Source organism: Bos mutus, chromosome 13, assembly GCF_027580195.1.
Source record: "Bos mutus isolate GX-2022 chromosome 13, NWIPB_WYAK_1.1, whole genome shotgun sequence".
NCBI classification, from domain to species: Eukaryota; Metazoa; Chordata; class Mammalia; order Artiodactyla; family Bovidae; genus Bos; species Bos mutus.
In genome coordinates this window covers 51,953,110-51,973,489 of record NC_091629.1, presented here as the reverse complement: position 1 = coordinate 51,973,489, position 20,380 = coordinate 51,953,110, and the positions used below count along the sequence as shown (strand labels likewise).

Sequence of the window (20,380 nt, the reverse complement as noted above, 5' to 3'; positions counted from 1 at the left end):
ATCTCCTCCACAGGGTTGCTAGCCGGAAAAATGCCATCGTTAGGAACTATCTAGACTTCACTGAGCATTTGACAAGCATTTCATATAACTCCTTATCAATGATCAGGAGAAATGCTGGTTGAGTGCCATGGTGTGTTGGGTTTAAGGAGGTTCCAGGAGAGAACCAAATTGGATGAATCTCTCAGAATGGCATCACCTTGGTTTATCAGCCTACTACAAGTGGTTTCTTCTTCCAAGGGTAAACTCACACTATCCAAGCATATAAGGCTAATATCATCTACCGTGCTGTGCTTTCTTCAAAGTGACTTTACTAGACTCAGTTCCAACATGGCCTGGCTGGGTCTCTTATTCACTATCGACCACTAGTGCTGGGCTGAAGATGTCCAGACCATGTTCCATGAATGCTTGTGCATGAATCTCTTACTCTGATTCATTATATGTTTTGTTATCATTTAATTCTCAGAGAGACCTCTCTTCCACATAAGTGTAGGAAAGGAAGGTAGACTCTATTGTTCCCAGATACCAACTACAAATAACAGTACAGTTAAGTTCATTTCAGTTGAACAAATATTCCCAATGGGTAATGACTGACCATGAAACCCTAATATGAAGGCAGCCCCTGGGGTTGTGCTCCCAGGCTCTTGTCTTTGGCCATGATCTATTCAACATTTTTGTCAAGGATTTGACAAAATGGTCAAGGGCTGTACTGTCCTATACAGTAGCCTCCAGCTTAACCACAGTTGACTACTTAAACTATTTTAAATTATTTCAAATTAACTAAAATCAAAGCAGTTCCTTAGTCACACTAGTCCCCTTTTAAGGATTCATTGGCCATATATGACTAGCAGTTGCCATATTGGACAAGGCATTTCCACAATAAAAAAAAAAAGTTCTATTGGATCCTTCTGATCTAGAATGCAAATGCTCATTGCATTTATGAACAACACAGAACAGAAACTGTTGATGAATATTTCATTTGAAGTGGACATGTTTTTTAACTATGATCTTGCCAACATCCGTTTTCCCTCCTTATTGTAACAGCATTCCAGTTTTCCTTGGGGTGGGTACAACAAACCTACAAGTACCAGTTCATGTATTTTGGGAAGAGCTGACTCCAGTGGTGAACATATCGCTCAGATCAGACCAATTATAGCTTTATACGCATGCTGTAGCAGTAGTCACTCAGTCATGTCCAACTCTTTGTGACCTCTTGGACTGTAGCCCACCAGGCTCCTCTGTCCATGGAATTCTCCAGCAAGAATACTAGAGTGGGTAGCCATTCCCTTCTCCAGGGGATCTTCCCCACCCAGGGACTGAAACCAGGTCTCCTGCACTGCAGGCAGATTCTTTACCATCTGAGCCATAAAGGTAAGTATATAGCCAATCTCAGCCAATGAGATTCAGTTCTGAGACTTGTTGAACCTAGGACATGATTGGAAGAAGAAATAATTCCTCTTGGAGTTCCAAAAAAGGTAGGATATACACTTCAAACTGTTGTCAGTCATCTACTCAGAGACACTTTTTGACAGTTTTATGTACACATGTGTTAGTTTGAGTTGGATTTCTTGTCTCTTATCTTCATTTATCATTGAAGACATCCAAATTATTTGAGCGGGTGGATTATGGGCTCAAAACTCAGCAAGCTTGGGACTTCCTTGGCAGTCCAGTAGTTAGGACTCTGTGCTTACACTGCTGAGAGCCAGGTTCAACCCCTGGTTGGGGAACTAAGATTCCACAAGTCCCGTGGCACAGTTGATAAAATAAAATAAAATAACTCAACAAGATAAATGTAGAGCCTTGATTTCAAAGTTGAAAATTACCTGTAGGTCCAGGAAGGCTGCTGGGGTGCTGCTGCTGTTTCGCTTCTTGATCTGAGTGAGTGCTGGTTACATAGAGATGCTCAACATGTGAAAATGCAACCAGTTTTTCCCTTTGCTGTATGAATAATACACTTCAACAAATAGTTTTTTTTTTAATCAATTACATAAGGAGCAGATGGGGAAGATGTAAGTTCACTAACGAGACACCGACTTGAGAGTTTCAGTTTCTCATAAACTCAAGATCTGCCCAACAAGCCAGTGGAAACTTATGTCATACTAACAGACAGACTCAACCTGAATGAGGGCCCTGATAGCTCCATTCACCTTAGGGTGAGTCAAATCAGACTTCAGGAAAGACACAACGTAGAATGTGTCTGCAAATCTCAAAGTGATATCTCATAATGGTCAGGGGGAGAAGAGATGGGAGGAGGGGATACAGGCAGGGCAGGTTCATTGAAACCCTGGAATGAACAGTGTCTGGATAAACAGACAACCCTACCATCTGCATATGAAGTTTTCTACACAGAAAACCCCAAAAGAACCTACTGAAAAACTGAGACTAAGACGTTCAATAAAGCGGCTTGATACAAAGTTAATATACAAAAGCTTAAAGCCCTCCTTTCAAGAAATAAACAGAACTTAACATGGAAAAAAAAAAAAAAACCCCTAGAGCTTTTCTAAAGGAAAGAAAAGAATACTTTCCCAACAGAGACACGCACTACTCATCTGCTTGGAAAAACTCATTATGACAAAGATACCAGTTTAGCCCAAAACAATTTTTTTTAATTGTGGTAAAATATATATAACATAAAATTTACCACTTTAACAATTTTTAGTGCTCAGTTCAGTGGTATTATACACATTCACATTGTGCAACGATCAGCACATCATCCATCTCCAGAAGTTTTTCCATCTTCCCAAACTGAACCTCTGTACCCAATAGACAATAATGTCTCTTTCTCTCCTCCCATTAGTTCCTGGATAATTTTTTTTTTCAGTTTTTGTTATCGTGGTAAAACATGTATAACATAAAATTTACCATCTCAACCATTTTTAAGTGTACAGTTCAGTGGTATTGAATATGTCCACCAACATCCATCTCCAGAACGCCTCTTATTTTGAAAAACTGAAACCCTGTGTCCATTTATAAGACTAATCAATTTTTGCAGGAATCTATTTTTGAGCTTTGGGCAGAAAACTAACCCAAAAGGCCTTCAGTATTACACGAACATGCAAAAATATCCAAGAACATTTTGAAAAGGAAGAGTCATATGAAGGACTTTTCTGTCACACATTAAGCCACAGTATAGACCTACAAGGATCAAAACAGTGTGTAATTGGCACAAAACCAGCGGGTTAGAACAGAATAAACAGTTTGGAAAGTCACCCTTCTTCACAGGTAACGGTTTCAAGTATGAGGGAGGCATGGCAAACTCATGGGGAAGGGAAAGATTCTGAACATTTGATAATTCTTTGGAAACAAAATAGAGACAGGCAGACTTTTCAGTTATTACTTTCTGCTCAAATGAGTTCCAGGAGGATTACATATTTAACTGATTTCAACGAGGCCACAACATCTAGAAAAACATAGAGGGTAATATACATCTCTGGATGAGGAAACACATTAGAGCCAGAGTCAGCAAACTTTTTCTGTAAAGGGCCAGAGGGTAAGGACTTTCATCTTTGCAAGCCTTATGGTCTCTGTTGCAACTCCTCAGCTCTGCCACTGTGCTGTGAGAGCATCCAGAGACAGTATGTCAACAAATGGCTATGGCTGTGTGCCAATAAAACTTTATTTACAAAAACAGATGGTGGGAAGATTTGGCTTTCCAGCCATAGTTTTCTGACCCCTGTTTTAGAGGGGTAAAAGCAAAGAACAAAATAATTGGGAAACAAGCAAATATCATATAGTTTAGCTACATTAAAATTAAGGACTCCAGGGCATAAAGTATATATACCATAAACAAAATATTAAAGCAAACACACACACAACGCAGGAAATATTTGCTCCACACATGCCAGAGTCGACATCTCCTGTGTTTTCATTCTTTCCCTTTCCTTGTCCTTCTCACACACACACATACACACCATCATCAAAATCAAGAAGAAAAAGAACACAAGAGTAGGAAAATGGACAAAAATATACACAGAGAAAGGAAGAAATGACCAATAAGCTTATACACAGGTATGCTGTGTGTGCTAAGTTGCTGCAGTTGTGTCCAACTCTTTGTGACTCTATGGACTGTAGCCCACCAGGCTCCTCTGTCCACAGGATTCTCCAGGCAAGAATACTGGAATGGGTAGCTGTGCCCTCCTCCAGGAGATCCTTCCAACCCAGGGATCAAACACACATCTCTTACTTCTACCGGATGGGCAGGCAGGTTCTTTACTACTAGTGCCACCTGGGAAGTCCCTTATATATAGGTATTTAACCTTAAAAACCTCAATTACATGCATATGAGGACCACAGAACTAATTCTCATATATCAAATACATCATCAAAGTGTCTTTTCAGTGCTATTGACTGGTGTTGATGGAGAATGCACAGGCAGGCCTGGTACCCACTGCTGATAAGGGTTCGGTTCAGTCGCTCAGTTGTGTCCGACTCTTTGCGATCCAATGAACCGCAGCATGCCAGGCCTCCCTGTCCATCACCAACTCCCGGAGTCCACCCAAACCCATGTCCATTGAGCCATCCAACCATCTCACCCTCTGTCATCCCCTTCTCCTCCTGCCCTCAATCTTTCTCAGTATCAGGGTCTTTTCCAATGAGTCAGTTCTTCGCATCAGGTGGCCAAAGCATTGGGGTTTCAGCTTCAACATCAGTCCTTCCAATGAACACCCACGACTGATCTCCTTTAGGATGGACTGGTTGGATCTCCTTGCAGTCCAAGGGACTCTCAAGAGTCTTCTCCAACATCACAGTTCAAAAGCATCAATTCTTCGGCGCTCAGCTTTCTTCACAGTCCAACTCTCACATCCATACATGACAACTGGAAAAACCATAGCCTTGACTAGATGGACCTTTGTTGACAAAGTAATGTCTCTGCTTTTTAATATGCTGTTTAGGTTGGTCATAACTTTCCTTCCAAGGAGTAAGCGTCTTTTAATTTCATGGCTGCAGTCACCATCTGCAGTGATTTTGGAGTCCAGAAAAATAAAAGTCAGCCACTGTTTCCCCATCTATTTGCCATGATGTGATGGGATGCCATGAAGATAAGGGTATAAACTGATAATAATTATTCTGGTGACCAAAAAAGCAGTTTAAACTGAAGTTTTGCAGTGTTTATCTCTTTGAATCTATTGACCCTCTGGGAATCTACCCTATGTAAGTCATCAAAAGCTGTGTCCAAATACTCTTATACAATAATAACCACCATGGCATAATTTACAGTCCGCAAAAATTAGAAACAACCTCAAAATCCAATAATAGGAGAGTGGTTACATAAATTATGGTACATTCAGACAAGGATGTATGAGGTTGTCATTTAAAATATCTTTTCCAAAGACTATATAAAGACAGAATAAAATAGTTGACCTCTAAGCAACATTTGACTCAGCTGATAGACTTTTCTTCTAAAGATACTTCCTTCCTTAGTCTTCTGAGATGTCACATCATCTTAGTTTTTTTTCTTCCTCACTGCCAGATGGTTCTTGGTCCCCTTTGTTCTCTTCTTAGATGAATAAGTAGCTAGTCAGGTGACCCAGGGCTTTCTCTTAGGGCCCCTTCTTTGCTCTGTTTTACTTCCTAAATGATCTCAGACAATCCCTTCACTTTAAAAAGGTTACATTTCTAAGCTGGTGATCCCCAAATTTTTTAAATCCCAAGATCACCACTTGGATGTTAAAATGGTGCCAACTGGGGTGACTGCAGAACTCTAGATTCTCTCCAGATTCTCATCTCCCTCCTACCCCAGTGTTTCCAGTCTCAAAACATGGCACCATCATCTACTTAGAAGCCCAAGACAAAAACCAAGGGTCATCTGTGTGTCCTTCCCTTTATCACGTGACACACAAATCCTACCAGCTCTACCTCTATCGTTTCTCCATCTCCACAGCCAGCATGCAGGCTCTCACCTAGGCCCCTGAGATAGCTTGTGATGAGGCCTCCCTGTTCCCACTCATGCTCCCATAGGAGTAGACTTCTACAGCCTACTCTCCACTCAGCAGCCAACAAAAGCTCTTCACAATCTTTATCTCATCACATGCTTCCCCCTGTCAAAACTCACCAGTGGCTTTTCATCTCCACCCAGTTAAATGCACATGTCCTACCAGTCTGCTGGGGTCAACGTCCTCCAGGCTACCTCTTTGCGTCCCCTCTGCTTTCCATCCGCAAGCTCATTCCCACCCCACGCTTTTATCCCTTTCGTCTAGATTCTCATGTGATTCTCCTCTTTCTCCACACTCAAAAGTTAGCTTATACATGGCCTCCCATCCCAGCCCTTATTTATCTCACTACTTGCTTAGGTTCTTCAGAGCGCAGAGGAGGTACCTAATTTTGTTGAGCAGACGAATGCTAGGGTGAAAGTTATTTTGTAAACACACGCTTCCTCACTCTGTGTTTGTATGTGGATACATAGAGGGAAGACAACTGGGTTGAGTATGCCTCATGTGACGCCCCCACCCACCAGGTCCGTTCTTCCTCATGCTTGGGGAAGCCAACCCACTTGGACCACATCACAGACTTCCTTGCATTCTGCTTCCTGGTTAGGTTTGGTAATGGGAAGCATGGGCAGAAGACTGGAGTGCAGCTACAGTGGGTGGAGGAAGCCTCTGCTCTTGTTGGGCAGCCCTCCCCACAAAATACCTCCTTAGATGTAAGTAGGGTCTCATCTCTTGGCCTCTTCAAGCCTCGGGGGCTCATTGCCCCCACTTTTACTAGCCCCAGAGTTATGCACCAATCCCTGGTGCATAAGGAATGTACCTCAAAGTGGTCCCCAAGACTCTTTCAGGGTATTCAGGTTAAAACGATTTTCATAATAGCACTAAGATGGTATTCGTCTTTTTCACTGTGTTGACATTTGCACTGATGGTGCAAAAGCAACAGTGGGTAAAGTGCTTTTAATAGAGCAAGTCCAGTAGCATCAGACTGTTCTAGTCATCACAATAGTCTTCATTGCTTCATGTTGCTGTTGTTTAGTCACTAAACCATGTCCAACTCTTTTGCAACCCCATGAACTGTAGCCCACCAGGTTCCTCTGTCCATGGGATTTTTCAGGCAAGAATACTGGAGTGGGTTGCCATTTCCTTCTCCAGAGGATCTTCCCGACCCAAGGATTGAACCCAAGTCTCTTATGTCTCCTGCATTGGCAGGCAGATTCTTTACCACTGAGTCACCAAGGAAGCCCATAATGATGGACACATTTGTCCAAACCCATAAAATGTACACCACCAGGAGTGAACTATAAACCACCGACTTTAGGTGATCATGTGTCCGTGTATGTTCATCAATTGTAGTAAATGTCCTATTCCAGTGGGGGATGGTTGATAATGGGGGAGGCTGTGGGTAGTTAGGGGCAGAGCAGGGAGTCTACGAGAAATTGCCATAACTTACTCTCAATTTTGCCATAAACCTAAAATTGCTCTGAAAAAAAGTCTTAATAAAAACACAAAAACAAAACACACACCACAATAAAAAAAAATCAATACGTTTCACTTTTAAATGTCCTTGCTGATGCCATAAATGTACTAATCTTACTATGTCGCAACCCTTGAGTACATGTTTTTTTATAAATATTCTGCGTGTCAAAATGAGAAGTATGCATGAAGTAGGATCACTGTCTCGATCTACATTAGTTGAGGATTAAGTTGTGTACTAAGCTAGTCCTTTCTCTCCTGGATCACCATTTTTACTTAAAGAATGACTTGCAAACAACGGTTATCAGTCTTTTCCTCTAAAACGGACAAAGAGATTTTTCTCACTGATATTGTTTATTGCCAATGACAGAATTTTAGCTTTCAGGTAAAAATTAGAATTTTGTAAAACTTGTATCACCGCCATGACCTCATAGTTTCCCAGTACTTGAAGAATCTTCTGGTGAGACGGGTGTTAAATATATAAAATTTTTTACTGAAGTAGTTTGGGCTTCCAGGTGGCACTAGTGGTAAAGAATCCATCTGCCAATGCAGGAGACACAGATTCGATCCTTAGGTCGGGAATAGGAAACGACAATCCGCTCTAGCATTCTTGCCTGGAAAATCCCATGGACAGAGGAGCCTGGCGGGCTACGGTCCATGGGGCCACAAAGAGCTGGACCTGAATGAGTGATGAGCACTTAGCACCAATATGAGATAGCTGATTTACAGTTTTGCATTAGTTTCCAATGTACAGTATGGTGATTTGGGGGGGGTGTTGCAAGTTATATTTTGTTATAGGTTAGAAAATAAAAATTTTTTACATTGTATAGTGAAATGTGTCAACACTTAGAAGATGTGCATAACTCAGTGAACCAATACTTTCTGTTTAACTCCAGCTTTACTGTGATATAATTGACATATAACGTTGTGAAAGCTTAAGTGTACAATGTGTTGATTTGATTCACATATTTATTACAAAATGATTACCACAGTAAGGTTAGCCAACTTCTCCATCACCTCCCAAAATTGTCCTTTTTACACGTATGTGGTGAGAACATTTAAGACCTGCTCTCCTAGCAAATTCCAAATATGTAGCATTGTTAACTATAGTCACCCTGCTGTATGTGAGATCCCCAGAGCTTATGCATCTTATAACTGGAAGTTTATACCCTTTGACTCCCACCCTCACCAGCCCCTAGCAAAAACCATTCTACTCCATTTCTGAGTTTGGTTTTTTTAGATTTCACATATAGGCAGTATCAAATAGTACCTATCTTTCTTTGACATTTCACTCAGCATAATGCCCTAAAAGTTCATCCATGTTATTGCAAATAGCAGTATTTCCTTCTTTTTTATGATCCAATGATATACATCTCATTTTTTAATCCATTCATTCATGGAGAAGATTTAGGCTCTAGCGAATAATGCTGCAACGATTACTGCTGTGCAGATCTCTCTCCCAGGTGGTGATCTCTGTCAGATCACTCAGAAGTGAGGTTGCTGGATCATACGGAAGCTCTATTTTTAATTCTTAAAGGAACCTCCATATTGTTTTCCATAGTGGCTTCGCCAATTTATATTCCCACCAACAGTGCACAGAGTTTCCTTGTCTACTCATCCTTACCAACAGATAAATCTCTCATCTATCTGATGAACAGACGACCTAAAAGCTATGAGGTGATATCCCACCGTGGTTCTGATTTGCATCTCCCTGATGATTTGTACGCTGACTGTATTTTCATGTACCTGTTGGCTGCTTCTATATCTTCTTTGGAAAAATGTCTATTCAGGTCCTCTGCCCATTTTTTAAATTGGATTATTTGGCTTTTTGGCTATTGAGTTGTAAAAGTTCTTTATATATTTTAGATATTAACTCCTTATCTGATATATGGTTTGCAAATATATCTCCCATTCTGTAGGTTGTCTCTTCATTTTAGTGGTCTTCTCTTGCCACACAGAAGCTTTTTACTTCGATATGGTCCTACTTGTTTACTTTTGCTTCTGTTGCTTGTGCTTCTGATGTCATATCTAAAAAAGTGAGCCAATACTTTCTAACAGACTAATGTATTATGTTTTTTAAAAAAAAGTATGCGTGGATAAAATAGTCATTCAAAATATAAGAGAAACCAACAGATTTTAATGTATCAATAAGAGCATAAGAAAAGCTAAAAACTGATATGTTTCAGATTCCACATTGCAATTAGCCATCGAGAAACTACTACCTGTTGTATTTGATTGAAGTTTCAAAGAATACCCACATCTATCTGAAAAGGCAATTAAAATATTTCCACACTTTTCCAACTCCATATCTGTATGAGGTAAGACTTTCTTCATTTACTTCCACCAAAATAACATACCACAACAGATTGAATTCAGAAGCAGATGAAAGGATCCAGCTGTCTTCTATTAAGCCAGACCTTTAAAAGATTTGCAAAAGCATAAAACTAGGCTACTCTCCTCACTACTTTTTTTGTTTTGAAAATATCATTTTTCATAAAAAGATTTATGTTAACGTGTGTGGTGGTTTTAAAACATGTCCACAGATGCTCCTCCCTTCAAGAGGTGGAGTCTAATCCCCTTCACCTTGAGTGTAGGCTGGACTTAGTGAATCATTTCTAATGAACAGAATGTGACAGAAGGATGGTATGTGCCTTACAAGGTCGTAAGAGGTACTGTGATTCCCTCTTTGCTCTAGCTCTTGGATCCCAAGCTCTGCAGGAAGCCAGCTGCCATGTTGAGAGGAAACTCAAGCAGTCTGAGGGAGAGGCTCACATGGCAAGAAACTGAGGCCTCCTGCCAAGGGCCTTGTGGGTAAGCCATCATGGAAGTGGATTCTTCAGCCCCAGTTAAACCCTGCTGCTGCTGCTAAGTCGCTTCAGTCGTGTCCGACTCTGTGCGACCCCACAGACGGCAGCCCACCAGGCTCCCCCGTCCCTGGGATTCTCCAGGCAAGAACACTGGAGTGGGTTGCCATTTCCTTCTTCAATGCATGAAAGTGAAAAGTGAAAGTGAAGTCACTCAGTCATGTCTGACCCTTAGCGATCCCATGGACTGCAGCCTACCAGGCTCCTCCGTCCATGGGATTCTCCAGGCAAGAGTACTGGAGTGGGTTGCCATTGCCTTCTCCCAGTTAAACCCTGAGGTGATCGCAAACTTATGAGAGATCCTGAGCTGGAATCACGTAAGCTAAGCTGCTCCTGGATTCTTGACTCACAGAAACTGTGTAAGACAGTAAATATGTATCTTTTTTTAATTCTTATAGTTTTTAAAATTAATTAATTATTTGGCTGTGCCAGGTCTTGGTTGTGGCATGAGGGATCTAGTTCCCTGACCAGGCATCGCACCCAGGCTGCCTACGTTGGGAGAGCGAAGTCAGCCACTGGACCACCAGGGCAATCGCAATATTTATTGTTTTAAGTTTCTAAATTTTGAGCTCATCTGCAATGCAACAATAAATAACTAGTACAACAGTTAATAAGTTTATGTTTTAGTCAGTGAATACACATTTAAACTCCTCAGTTTTAATTTCCTATATGGTAAATATTGATATAAAACTCATGTAAATAAGATTTCTTAAGAGTTCTCAGTTATTAATAACATAAACATGCCTTGAGACCAAAATGTTTGAAGACTACTGCCCTAAACTCTTTGCAAATTGCTTCTTTATTAAACTTTACTCAAAATACTCTATGTGAGAACATCTTTTGTTTCCAATCAGGACTCTGATGGATAGAACAATAACAAAAAAATTCTTTTGATATTTCAATGACTGTTGCTCTTCAGTGGAAGGATGAGTGATTTTATTTTCTTCTGAATTTTTTTCTGTACCTTTAAACTTTTCTACAAACAAGGATGCATTATTTTTATAATTAAGTGAAAAGAAACTTCCCTTTGCAAAATCATTCAAAAGTGAAGGTTCAAACTGCGTTTTCTTCAGATGAGTCAATGGTTGAAGCTCGGTGTGTGGGGCCCAGATGTCCGCCAACGCACCTGGGGGTTGGGGAGAGGTTTGGGGGAGCAGAGAGAGGGAGGCAAGGGGAAGAGGAGACAGCATCCCCCGCCTCCTCAGCCAGAATAGTTCTTCATGTGTTTTACATATTGGGGTTCTGCACAACAGTTCATTTAAAGAAAAGTTTCCACTCTTTAAAAAAAGAAGCTTGAAAACCTTTACCGTGAGAATAATAGCTGAAGAGTTAAAATCAGGCTGCATAAGAATCACTCAACTTTTTCTTCAATGTTTTTTTCAGGGTTTCCCTAAAGAAAGCCCTACACATTCTGAGGGAAGAACAGAAGCCCTGACAATTTCATGAATATTTGGTCGTTTCAAGAGAGGCTGGCTCATGTGGCCATGGAAAGAAGTTACAGGTGGGGATGAAAAGGTTATCCAGGGACCGCCACCGCCCCCCTCTCAACCCCCCGCCAATAGTAAGGGCCCAAGAGGACAGCAAAAACACGAGGGGCCTTAAGGCCCACAGAGACACAGATCAGAACCACAAGTGAATCATTCTCATATTTTCTAGAAAAAACAAAAGCAAGAGGTTCCAGGACCACCCAGTGGTTAAAACCATGGGCTTCAGGGACCACAGATCTGGGTTCAGGTCTCAGGTTTGACACTTCAAACCTATGAGATCTTGGCAAGTGACACTGCCTCTCAGAGCTTCAGTGGAAACACACAATGTACAATTTCACCTGTAAAATGAGGTCTGAGAATGTCAAACAGTGAAGCCGTTTTGCCAAACAGTTTGGCAGTTTCTTAAAAGTTAAGAAACTTAACTTTGGGGATAGATTTACCATCTGACCCAGCAATTCCATTCTTAGGTAACTACCCAAGAGAAATAAAAACAAATGTCCCCAAAAGGACTTGCATACAAATGTTTTTAGCAGCATTATTCATCAAAACCCCAAATGGAAACCATCTAAATGTTCAGCATCTGGTGAATGGATTACCAGTGGCATATCAATACTGCAGAATGGATCTCCCTGGTGGTCCAGTGGTTAAGAACCCACCTGCCAATGCAGGGAACATGGGTTCGATCCCTGGTCCGGGAAGATCCCATGTGCCATGGAGCAACTAAGCCCGTGTGCCATGACTTCTGAGCCCAAGCACCTTGAGCCCATGCAGCACCACAACAAAGAGTAGCCCCCACTCACCACAACTAGAGAGAGCCCATATGCAGCAATGAAGCCAAAAATAAACAAATAAATAAGTGAAAGCGAAAGTCTCTCGGCTGTGTCCAGCTCTCTGCGACTCCATGGACTGCAGCCTGCCGGGCTCCTCTGTCCATGAATTCTCCAGACAAGAATACTGGAGTGAGTAGCCGTTCCCTCCTCCAGGGGATCTTCCCAAACCAGGGATCAGACCCAGGTCTCCTGCATTGCAGGTGGATCCGTTACCAGCTGAGCTACCAGGGAAGCCCAAATAAATAAATAAATAGAAGAATGTGTAAGTGTAGAAGAGTGGATAATGCAAGGTAGCGATTTACATCATGTGTACTTCTCATTTAAATTCCAAAAACTGAAGAATAGTTGATTCACACTGTTGTGTTAGTTTCTTTTATACAGCAAAATGATTCAGTTATACATATGCATTTTTTCATTTTCTTTTCCATTACAGTTTACTATGCTATACAGTAGGACCTCGTTGTTTATCTATTTTATATATAGTAGCTTGTAATCTGCTAATTCCAAACTCCTAATTTATCTCTCCCCGTCCCGTTTCCCCCCTGGTAATCACATGTTTGTTTTCTATGTCTGTGAATCTGTTTCTGTTTTGTAAATTAGTTCATTCGTGTCATATTTTAGATTCCACATATAAGTGATATAAATTATATATCCATGATAAACACTTCTTACCATATCACTCCCACATATATCAACCCAATGTAATCCTACAGGGTTAGCAGGCATATTATAGCATCCTCGTTTTTACAGATGGGGAACTGAGGCACCAGGAAGTTAATGAACTTTCCCAGGTTGCTTAGCTAGTCGGCAGCAGAACTGAGAGGAGGAATCCTGGATAGCTAACTTCAAAGACTATGTTTCTCACCTCTCAGTAAATGTCAGCTGGGTATGGAGTTACTGCTCTACCAAGTGGTGGGGGAAAAGGTCCAGAAAAGGGATCAGAGACGACTCCCCAAGAAGGTCACACAGGAACCCAAACCTGAAGGGTGTAGGAGTTAGTTAGTGGAAGAATGTTCTAGACAGAAGGAACCACATATGCCAAGGTGGAAAGGTAAGAGAATGCAGGGCATGGGGCGGAAGACAGAAGAGTTGGAGGTGGCTGGAGCGTGAACTGATACCCAGCAGTGAGAAGCTGAGAATGGGGCTCAGGAGGCCACAGAGTGTCCCTGGTGTCTGGACATTAACCTGCAGGCGATGCAGGGCTAGAGAAAGAAAGTGAGTTCCTCAGCGCTGCCTTACTCCAGGAATGACTCACATCACCCTGGCAGGCGGAGGAGGTTGACTCAGCCCCTGCTTCGAGCTCCGGGGAGCGGGGGAGCTGCCACCCCACACTCCCATCCCACTGGGAGCTAATGCCCCAGCAGCCACCCCACCGGCAGCCCCATCAGTACACAGAAGCTATCCCAGTCAGCTGGGAGCATCGGGCTCAGTTGTGCTGCTAGAAAGCTGAGCATAGTCTGGTGAGAACGCCTGCTAGCAGCTTCCACACCCTGCTTAAAACCCAGACACCTGTGGTCCCCAGGGGCACCTCTAAATGCACCCCAAAAGCGAGGCCACAGGGCACAGTGCTCTGGCCCTCCACTCTCACTTGGCTCTGCCCAGAGCCAGGGGACCAGCCGGGGGTGGAGGGGGGAGGACCTAGCACTCTTCTCATTCAAATTTAATATCCAGATAAACATTTGCATGTATGCACAAAACATTCACTGTGGCAAAAGTAAAACTACTGAAAAAAACTTATGTGCCAACAAAAAGAAACTAGCTAAAAATACTGGTGAATCCATACTGCGGAATACTGCTGCTGCCTGCTGCCAAGTCGCTCCAGTCGTGTCCAACTCTGTGCGACCCCATGGACTGCAGCCTACCAGGCTTCTCCGTCCATGGGACTCTCCAGGCAAGAACACTGGAGTGGGTTGCCATTTCCTTCTCCAATGCGTGAAAGTGGAAAGTGAAAGTGAAGTCACTCAGTTGTGTCTGACTCTTAGCGACCCCATGGACTGCAGCCTACCAGGCTCCTCCATCCATGGGATTTTCCGGGCAACAGTACTGGAGTGGGGTGCCATTGCCTTCTCCCTGCGGAATACTATGAAGCAGTTAAAAAGAATGCAGATATATTATTCCATTGTACTGGCATGAAAACACCTCCAAGATATATTATTGAGTGAAAAAAAAAACCCTACAGAATAATGTGTCTAGTATATACCAGTTACATAAAAAACAAAGCAAACAAAAGTCAGAAACTAGCTCTATAGTTCATCAAGTCTACAAACACATAGGTAAATGAGAAAAATGCCTGGAAGGAAATATATCAATTGTGGAAGGAAATACATCAATCGTGGAAGGAAGGAAAGGAGGGAGAGAGGAAGGAAAGGATTTTTATAACTCTATGTTGTTTGATTTTTATAAGAAGCATGTATTTGCATTCTTAAAAACACTAAAGTCTGTTTAACACACACACACACAGTGGGAAAATGTGTTAAAATGATCACCCTACTGGTGCAGGGTTCAGGGTCCCTTTTCAAAGAGCTGTGACATCTGGGATCTTGTCTAATTCTTGCCACACCGCCTTGAGGGCAAGTATTCAAAACCCATTTTATAGATTAAGCAACTGAACCCAGGGAGGTGAAACAAGCTCTTCAAGGTCACATACAGGACCGAAGGACCGAGGGGCCTCTGAACCTTGGACCCAAGCCCAGCACTCTTTCTAACCTGGAGGGGTGGGAGTGCACCAGGGCAGGGTGGTGGACTGTGCGTGGATGCTTTGCAGCAGCCAATTGTCAGCTCACAGAACCTCTGAAAAGCCTCTTTCGCAAAGGGAAACGGGGCTCAGGGGAGAAGGGAATGGAAGACAAGTGGAAAAGGAGGGCTGATGCACCGCCGCCCACGACAAAATCACACATCATGATGTACCGCCCACTGAGTGGGAGGGACCTGCCGAGTCACCCGGTAAATGACATGTAGGAAGGAGCCCCACAGGGCAGCGTCCCCCAAGCCTGAGACTTCAGGCCTCTCTCACAGGGGCTGCTCACCCTGGGTTCTGGCTGCGTTGTTTGCAGCTGAGGGGTTCTGGGGACGCCTCTCTGCTCAGTCTCAGGGCGCTCTGTAACCAGGCCAGAAAGGGACCTGTGCTTCTCAGAGGGTTCTAGAATCTAAGGGGCAACAAACATAAACCCTAATACCCACCAGTGTGGTAAGTGCCTCCACCCCTCCGTTCTTTCACTGGCTGCTTTAGCACCAACTGTCTGGAGGATGTGGGAAGGCAGGAGACCAGAGGGACCCAAGAAACACGGCTGGGTCCCTCCAAGGACAGGCAGAAGGGATTCATATTCAGGGAGGCACCAGCGCTTACCAAAGGCAACACATCTCAGCTGCACAGAGAGCAGGCATGAGCCCTCAGAGCATGCTCAAGGAAGAGGGCTTCGGCCAAACCACAGATCCTCCTTTCACTCTTACAACTTACAGCTGCCACAAGGCTGTGAAGCCACAGGGACAAGAGCCTGGATTCTGGGAGTTCTGATCCCAGCTCTCCTCCCTTGCTCAAGTTTCTGAACCTCACTGGTCTCAGTTTCCCCATCTGTAAAATGAGTATTATTATCCCTGCCTCTTGGGTATTATGATATCTGGATAATAGGACATATAATCATGATAACATAATTAAATACTACTAACAAGTACAGGGTATCCAAAAAATCTGGAAACAGATTATATGAATGTATGTATGTGTTCATATTTATTTATTCATCTGCTTTACAGACTGGAAATGTCCCAGTCAACGTTGTGTACATCTGTCTATTTCCAGACTTTCTGGACACTCTTTATATAAATATACTTTTATATAATCATAATTTTATATAAATGTATATAATAAAACATAGTAATAATATAATGAAACATACTAATCACTCACACAGTATGAGGGACCACGTCAAGAACTTACAGGTATTCTCTACTTTAATGCTCAGAGCAAGCCCTGGAGGTGGATGCTATTATTAGCCCCATTTTACAGAAGCAGACACTAAGGTACAGGGAGCTGAAGAGACTTGCCTACTTGCCAGGGTCACCGAGGGAATAACTGACAAAACGAGTTTGAGACCCAGGTCATCCAACCTCAGAGCCTACTTATGCTGTTTTCCACCTGTCTAACCCATCTACCTCTGCAGTGAAGACCCAATAAAAGGAACCAGTTCCCGGGCACAGAGAAGGGGCTTAGGAAATGCAGGGTCCTCTGAGTACTGAGCTCCTGGAAGAGAGAAACCAGATCCAATTGGTTTACCACTCTATCTGGAATTGTAATACACAAGACATAGGCTGGCAGTCAATATTAGTGTGAGGGAAGGAAAATAAGTATGTATTAGCCAAAGGCTGGCATTATTGTCTAAAAAAAAGTCTCATATTCCAGCGCCTTTCCTAGGAACATCCACCTCCTAAGACGCCTGGGGCTGCCCAAAGGTGGGCGAGGAGGGTCAGACCCACCCTGCTCTCCCCTCCACGGCACAGAACCCAGAATCCAAGGGGCCCAGGAGGCCACCCACCAACCAGGCCCAGGAGTGGCCTACCTTCTTCAGCGTCGTTCCTAAGCGAGGCCTCCAGGAGGGCCACACTGGCCTCGAAGGACACCTTCTTTCGCCGGCCGCCCGTGCTGCGCTTCCGCTCATGCTTGCGCTTGCGATGCTGCAGGTCCTGCTCATACTGCGCCCACTTCTTCAGCTGCTGGGCCCGGCGCTTCTGGGCTGCGCGCAGCCGCTCCAACGTGGGCACCTTCTCCAGCAGCTGCAGTTCGGTCAGCAGGTCCACGTGGCTGGCCATGGCCTCCGCGCCTCCCTGCGCCCTGGCTGGGGGCTAGCGCGGCGCGCCAGGGGCCGGGGCAGCATGCGGGCTCCTACGGGGCTGGGGCGGCATGCTGGGGCCTGTGGCAGGGAGCGGGAGAGACACAGATGGACATGGCGTCACACTCAAAACTCCGATCTGATGACGTCACCCAGTCCCACCTTCCAAACGTTTCCCCCGCCCCCTATTTTATTGTCTTCCTTCCTTATTTCTTTTTAACTGAGATATAATTGACCTCTAACATTGTGTAAGTTTCAACTGTACAACCGTGTTGATTTGACATACTTATATATTGCAATATGATTACAACTGTTAGTTAACACCTCCATCACAGTCATACAATAATCCTTACTTTTGGTGGTCGTATTATAATTTCATATAAGGTTGTTCTATTGTTACAACACATACAGGAGTTTATTGTTATAACATGGAAGGGGTTTATTGTTATTTTTAAAGGAGCGAGTACTGTATTTTAAATGTCTCTGTATTAATTTATCACCTGGTAAATATGGGCAGATATAACCTACAGAAACACAAGCTCTTTGGGAACCTCATTCTGAAGAGTCCAGTAGTTAAGAATCCACCTTCCAATGCAGGGGACGCAGGTTTGATCCCTGGTTGGGGGACTAAGATCCCGCATGCCACAGGGCAACTAAGCCCGCATGAGGCAACTGAAGAGAAGCTCCAGTGTGGCAAAGAAGATCACCCACACTGTGTCTAAGACATGATGCTCCCCAGCAGTGCTATTGGTAAGGAGCCTGCCTGCCAAAGCAGGAGACCTAAGAGATGCAGGTTCTATCCCTGGGCCGGGAAGATCCCCTGGAGGAGGGCCTGGCAACCCACTCCAGTATTCTTGCCTGGAGAATCCCGAGGACAGAGAAGCTTGTCAGGCTACAGTCCATGGGGACACAAAGAGTTGGACATGACTGAACAACAACAACAACCCCCACTTTACGGATGTGCCCCAGTTTGCTTATTCATTCACTCACTGAAGATCATCTAAGTTGTCTCCAGCCTGGGGCTAATACATTCACGCACAGGTTTTTGTGTGAACATGAGTTTTCATTTCTCTGGAGTAAATGCCCAAGAGTACAACTGCTGGGTTGTACAGTAATTACATGTTTAGTTTTATAAGAAACTGTCAAACTGTTTTCCAGAGTGGCTGTACCATTTTTCATTCCCTCCAGCCATCTATGAGTGATCCAGTTTCTCTGCCAGAACTTGGCATGCTCAGTGTTTTAGCCACTTAGATAGATACTCCTTTTTAAAAGTAAGGAGCTCAGAGGAGTTGAATTCACAACCATGCTGTATCATCATGAGGGCAGGAACTCACTAGGAGCTAAGGGACCATCTATTTATTTTTCCCTACTTCCTCAAGGAATCAAACAGTGAAACCTGCCCTGTGATGAGTCCTGGTTCAGAGATGGATCAAGAATCAGCTCTGCCTTCTAGGAAACACCACATCTACTGGTCTGTCATGGTGTCATCTACCTATAAATTAACCTGATCCTTCTGATGACCTAATGAGACCAGGTACTATTCTGATCCCTATTTCAGATAAGGAAATTGAGACACAGAGAGACTACCGAATCCCACACAGCTAGAAAATGGATGAGCTATTCTGGCTGGGGTTATCAGGAAAGGCTCTCCAAAGTAGGAAGCAATTGATTTGAATCTCCAAGGATGAGCAGGAGTTCACTCGCTGAGGAGGGCAGACATGAGCTGAGAAGGAGCTTCCCAATGTTCAAAGGCACGTAGACGAGCTGAACACCATGAAGGGAATTCTGGGAGACAACACACCTGGCTTGAGGGACTTCCCTGGTGGCCCAGTGGTTAAGAATCCACCTTGCAATGCAGGGGACGTGGGTTCAATCCCTGGTCTAGGAACTAAGACCCTACATTCTGTGGAGCGACTAAGCCTGTTCACTGCGACTACTGAAGCCTGAGCACTCCGGATCCCATATGCCACAACTAGAGAACGCGTGCACAGCAGCAGAAGATCCTGCATGATGCGATAAAGATCCTGTGCGCCACAACTAGGAACCGATACAGCCAAACAAATAAATATTAAAAAATAAAATAAAAACATGGCCAGAAGTGGATGGGGCTGCCCAGCCCAAGGGAATAGAAGTCTTGGAGGAAGCAGTGAGTAACTTTTGGTTCAAGGCCAGACAGCCAGAAAGTCCCCCATGGTCCACATCATATTTTGTTTGCTTGGTTGATTTGGGGTCCACACTGTATTTTATGGTATTGTCATTCACTGCTAATATTTAAACCTTGAAGATTTTATATCCAAAATCAGATTTTCAGCCTTTCTTAAAACATCTCAGTAGCTGGCCAAGCTGAGCTCACATGGCAACGATCAGCTGGTACTGAGTAGGACTGCCCAATTTAGATGGGGGCACATCTCATTTTCCATAGTGCCCACAGCCTCCCATTACTCCCATCTGACCTCCGTCACTAACTGGCATCACTTGCTAGCTCCTATAGGATTTACCTGGTGGCCTGATGGTAAAGAATCTGCCCACTAATGCAGGAGACACAAGAGACACAGGTTCGATTCTTAGGTCAGGAAGATCTCCTGGAATAGGAAATTGGAACCCATTCCAATATTCTTGACTGGGAAACCCCATGGACAGCAGACTACAGTCAGTGGAGTCACAAGAGTTGGACACGACTTAGTGACTAAACCACCACCACCACCTCCACCATTAGCTCCTATGATCATTTCACAGGTCCTGCCTTAGGCGAAATATCCACAGGTCCAATACGCACAAGAAAGAGAAGGCAGTCTGTGAGTCTCCTCAATAAAGACCAGGATCAACGTACAGGGGAGTGGTGGTGTGCACCCCAAAACAGGCACCTGGCCTCCAGAGCTGTCCAACAAGCAACTGAACAAGGGCTTGTGGTCCAGTGGCTGTCTCTGGAGGTGGCAAATTCCCCATCACTCACTGGAGAATAAAATTTCCACTGATGTC

General features: G+C 43.7%; 1 protein-coding gene across 3 annotated transcripts in view; it reads right to left on the bottom strand.

Annotated features, from left to right (window-relative positions):
• Positions 1–20,380, bottom strand: part of PPP1R16B (protein phosphatase 1 regulatory subunit 16B) — a 108,117-nt gene that overhangs the window by 60,534 nt on the left and 27,203 nt on the right. For all 3 annotated transcript variants that reach the window (XM_070381728.1, XM_005895982.3, XM_070381729.1), the window contains exon 2: positions 17,132–17,482. In XM_070381728.1, coding sequence (XP_070237829.1) covers positions 17,132–17,381 — 250 coding nt within the window. In that variant the 5' untranslated portion in view covers positions 17,382–17,482. The remainder of the gene's footprint in view (positions 1–17,131; positions 17,483–20,380) is intronic.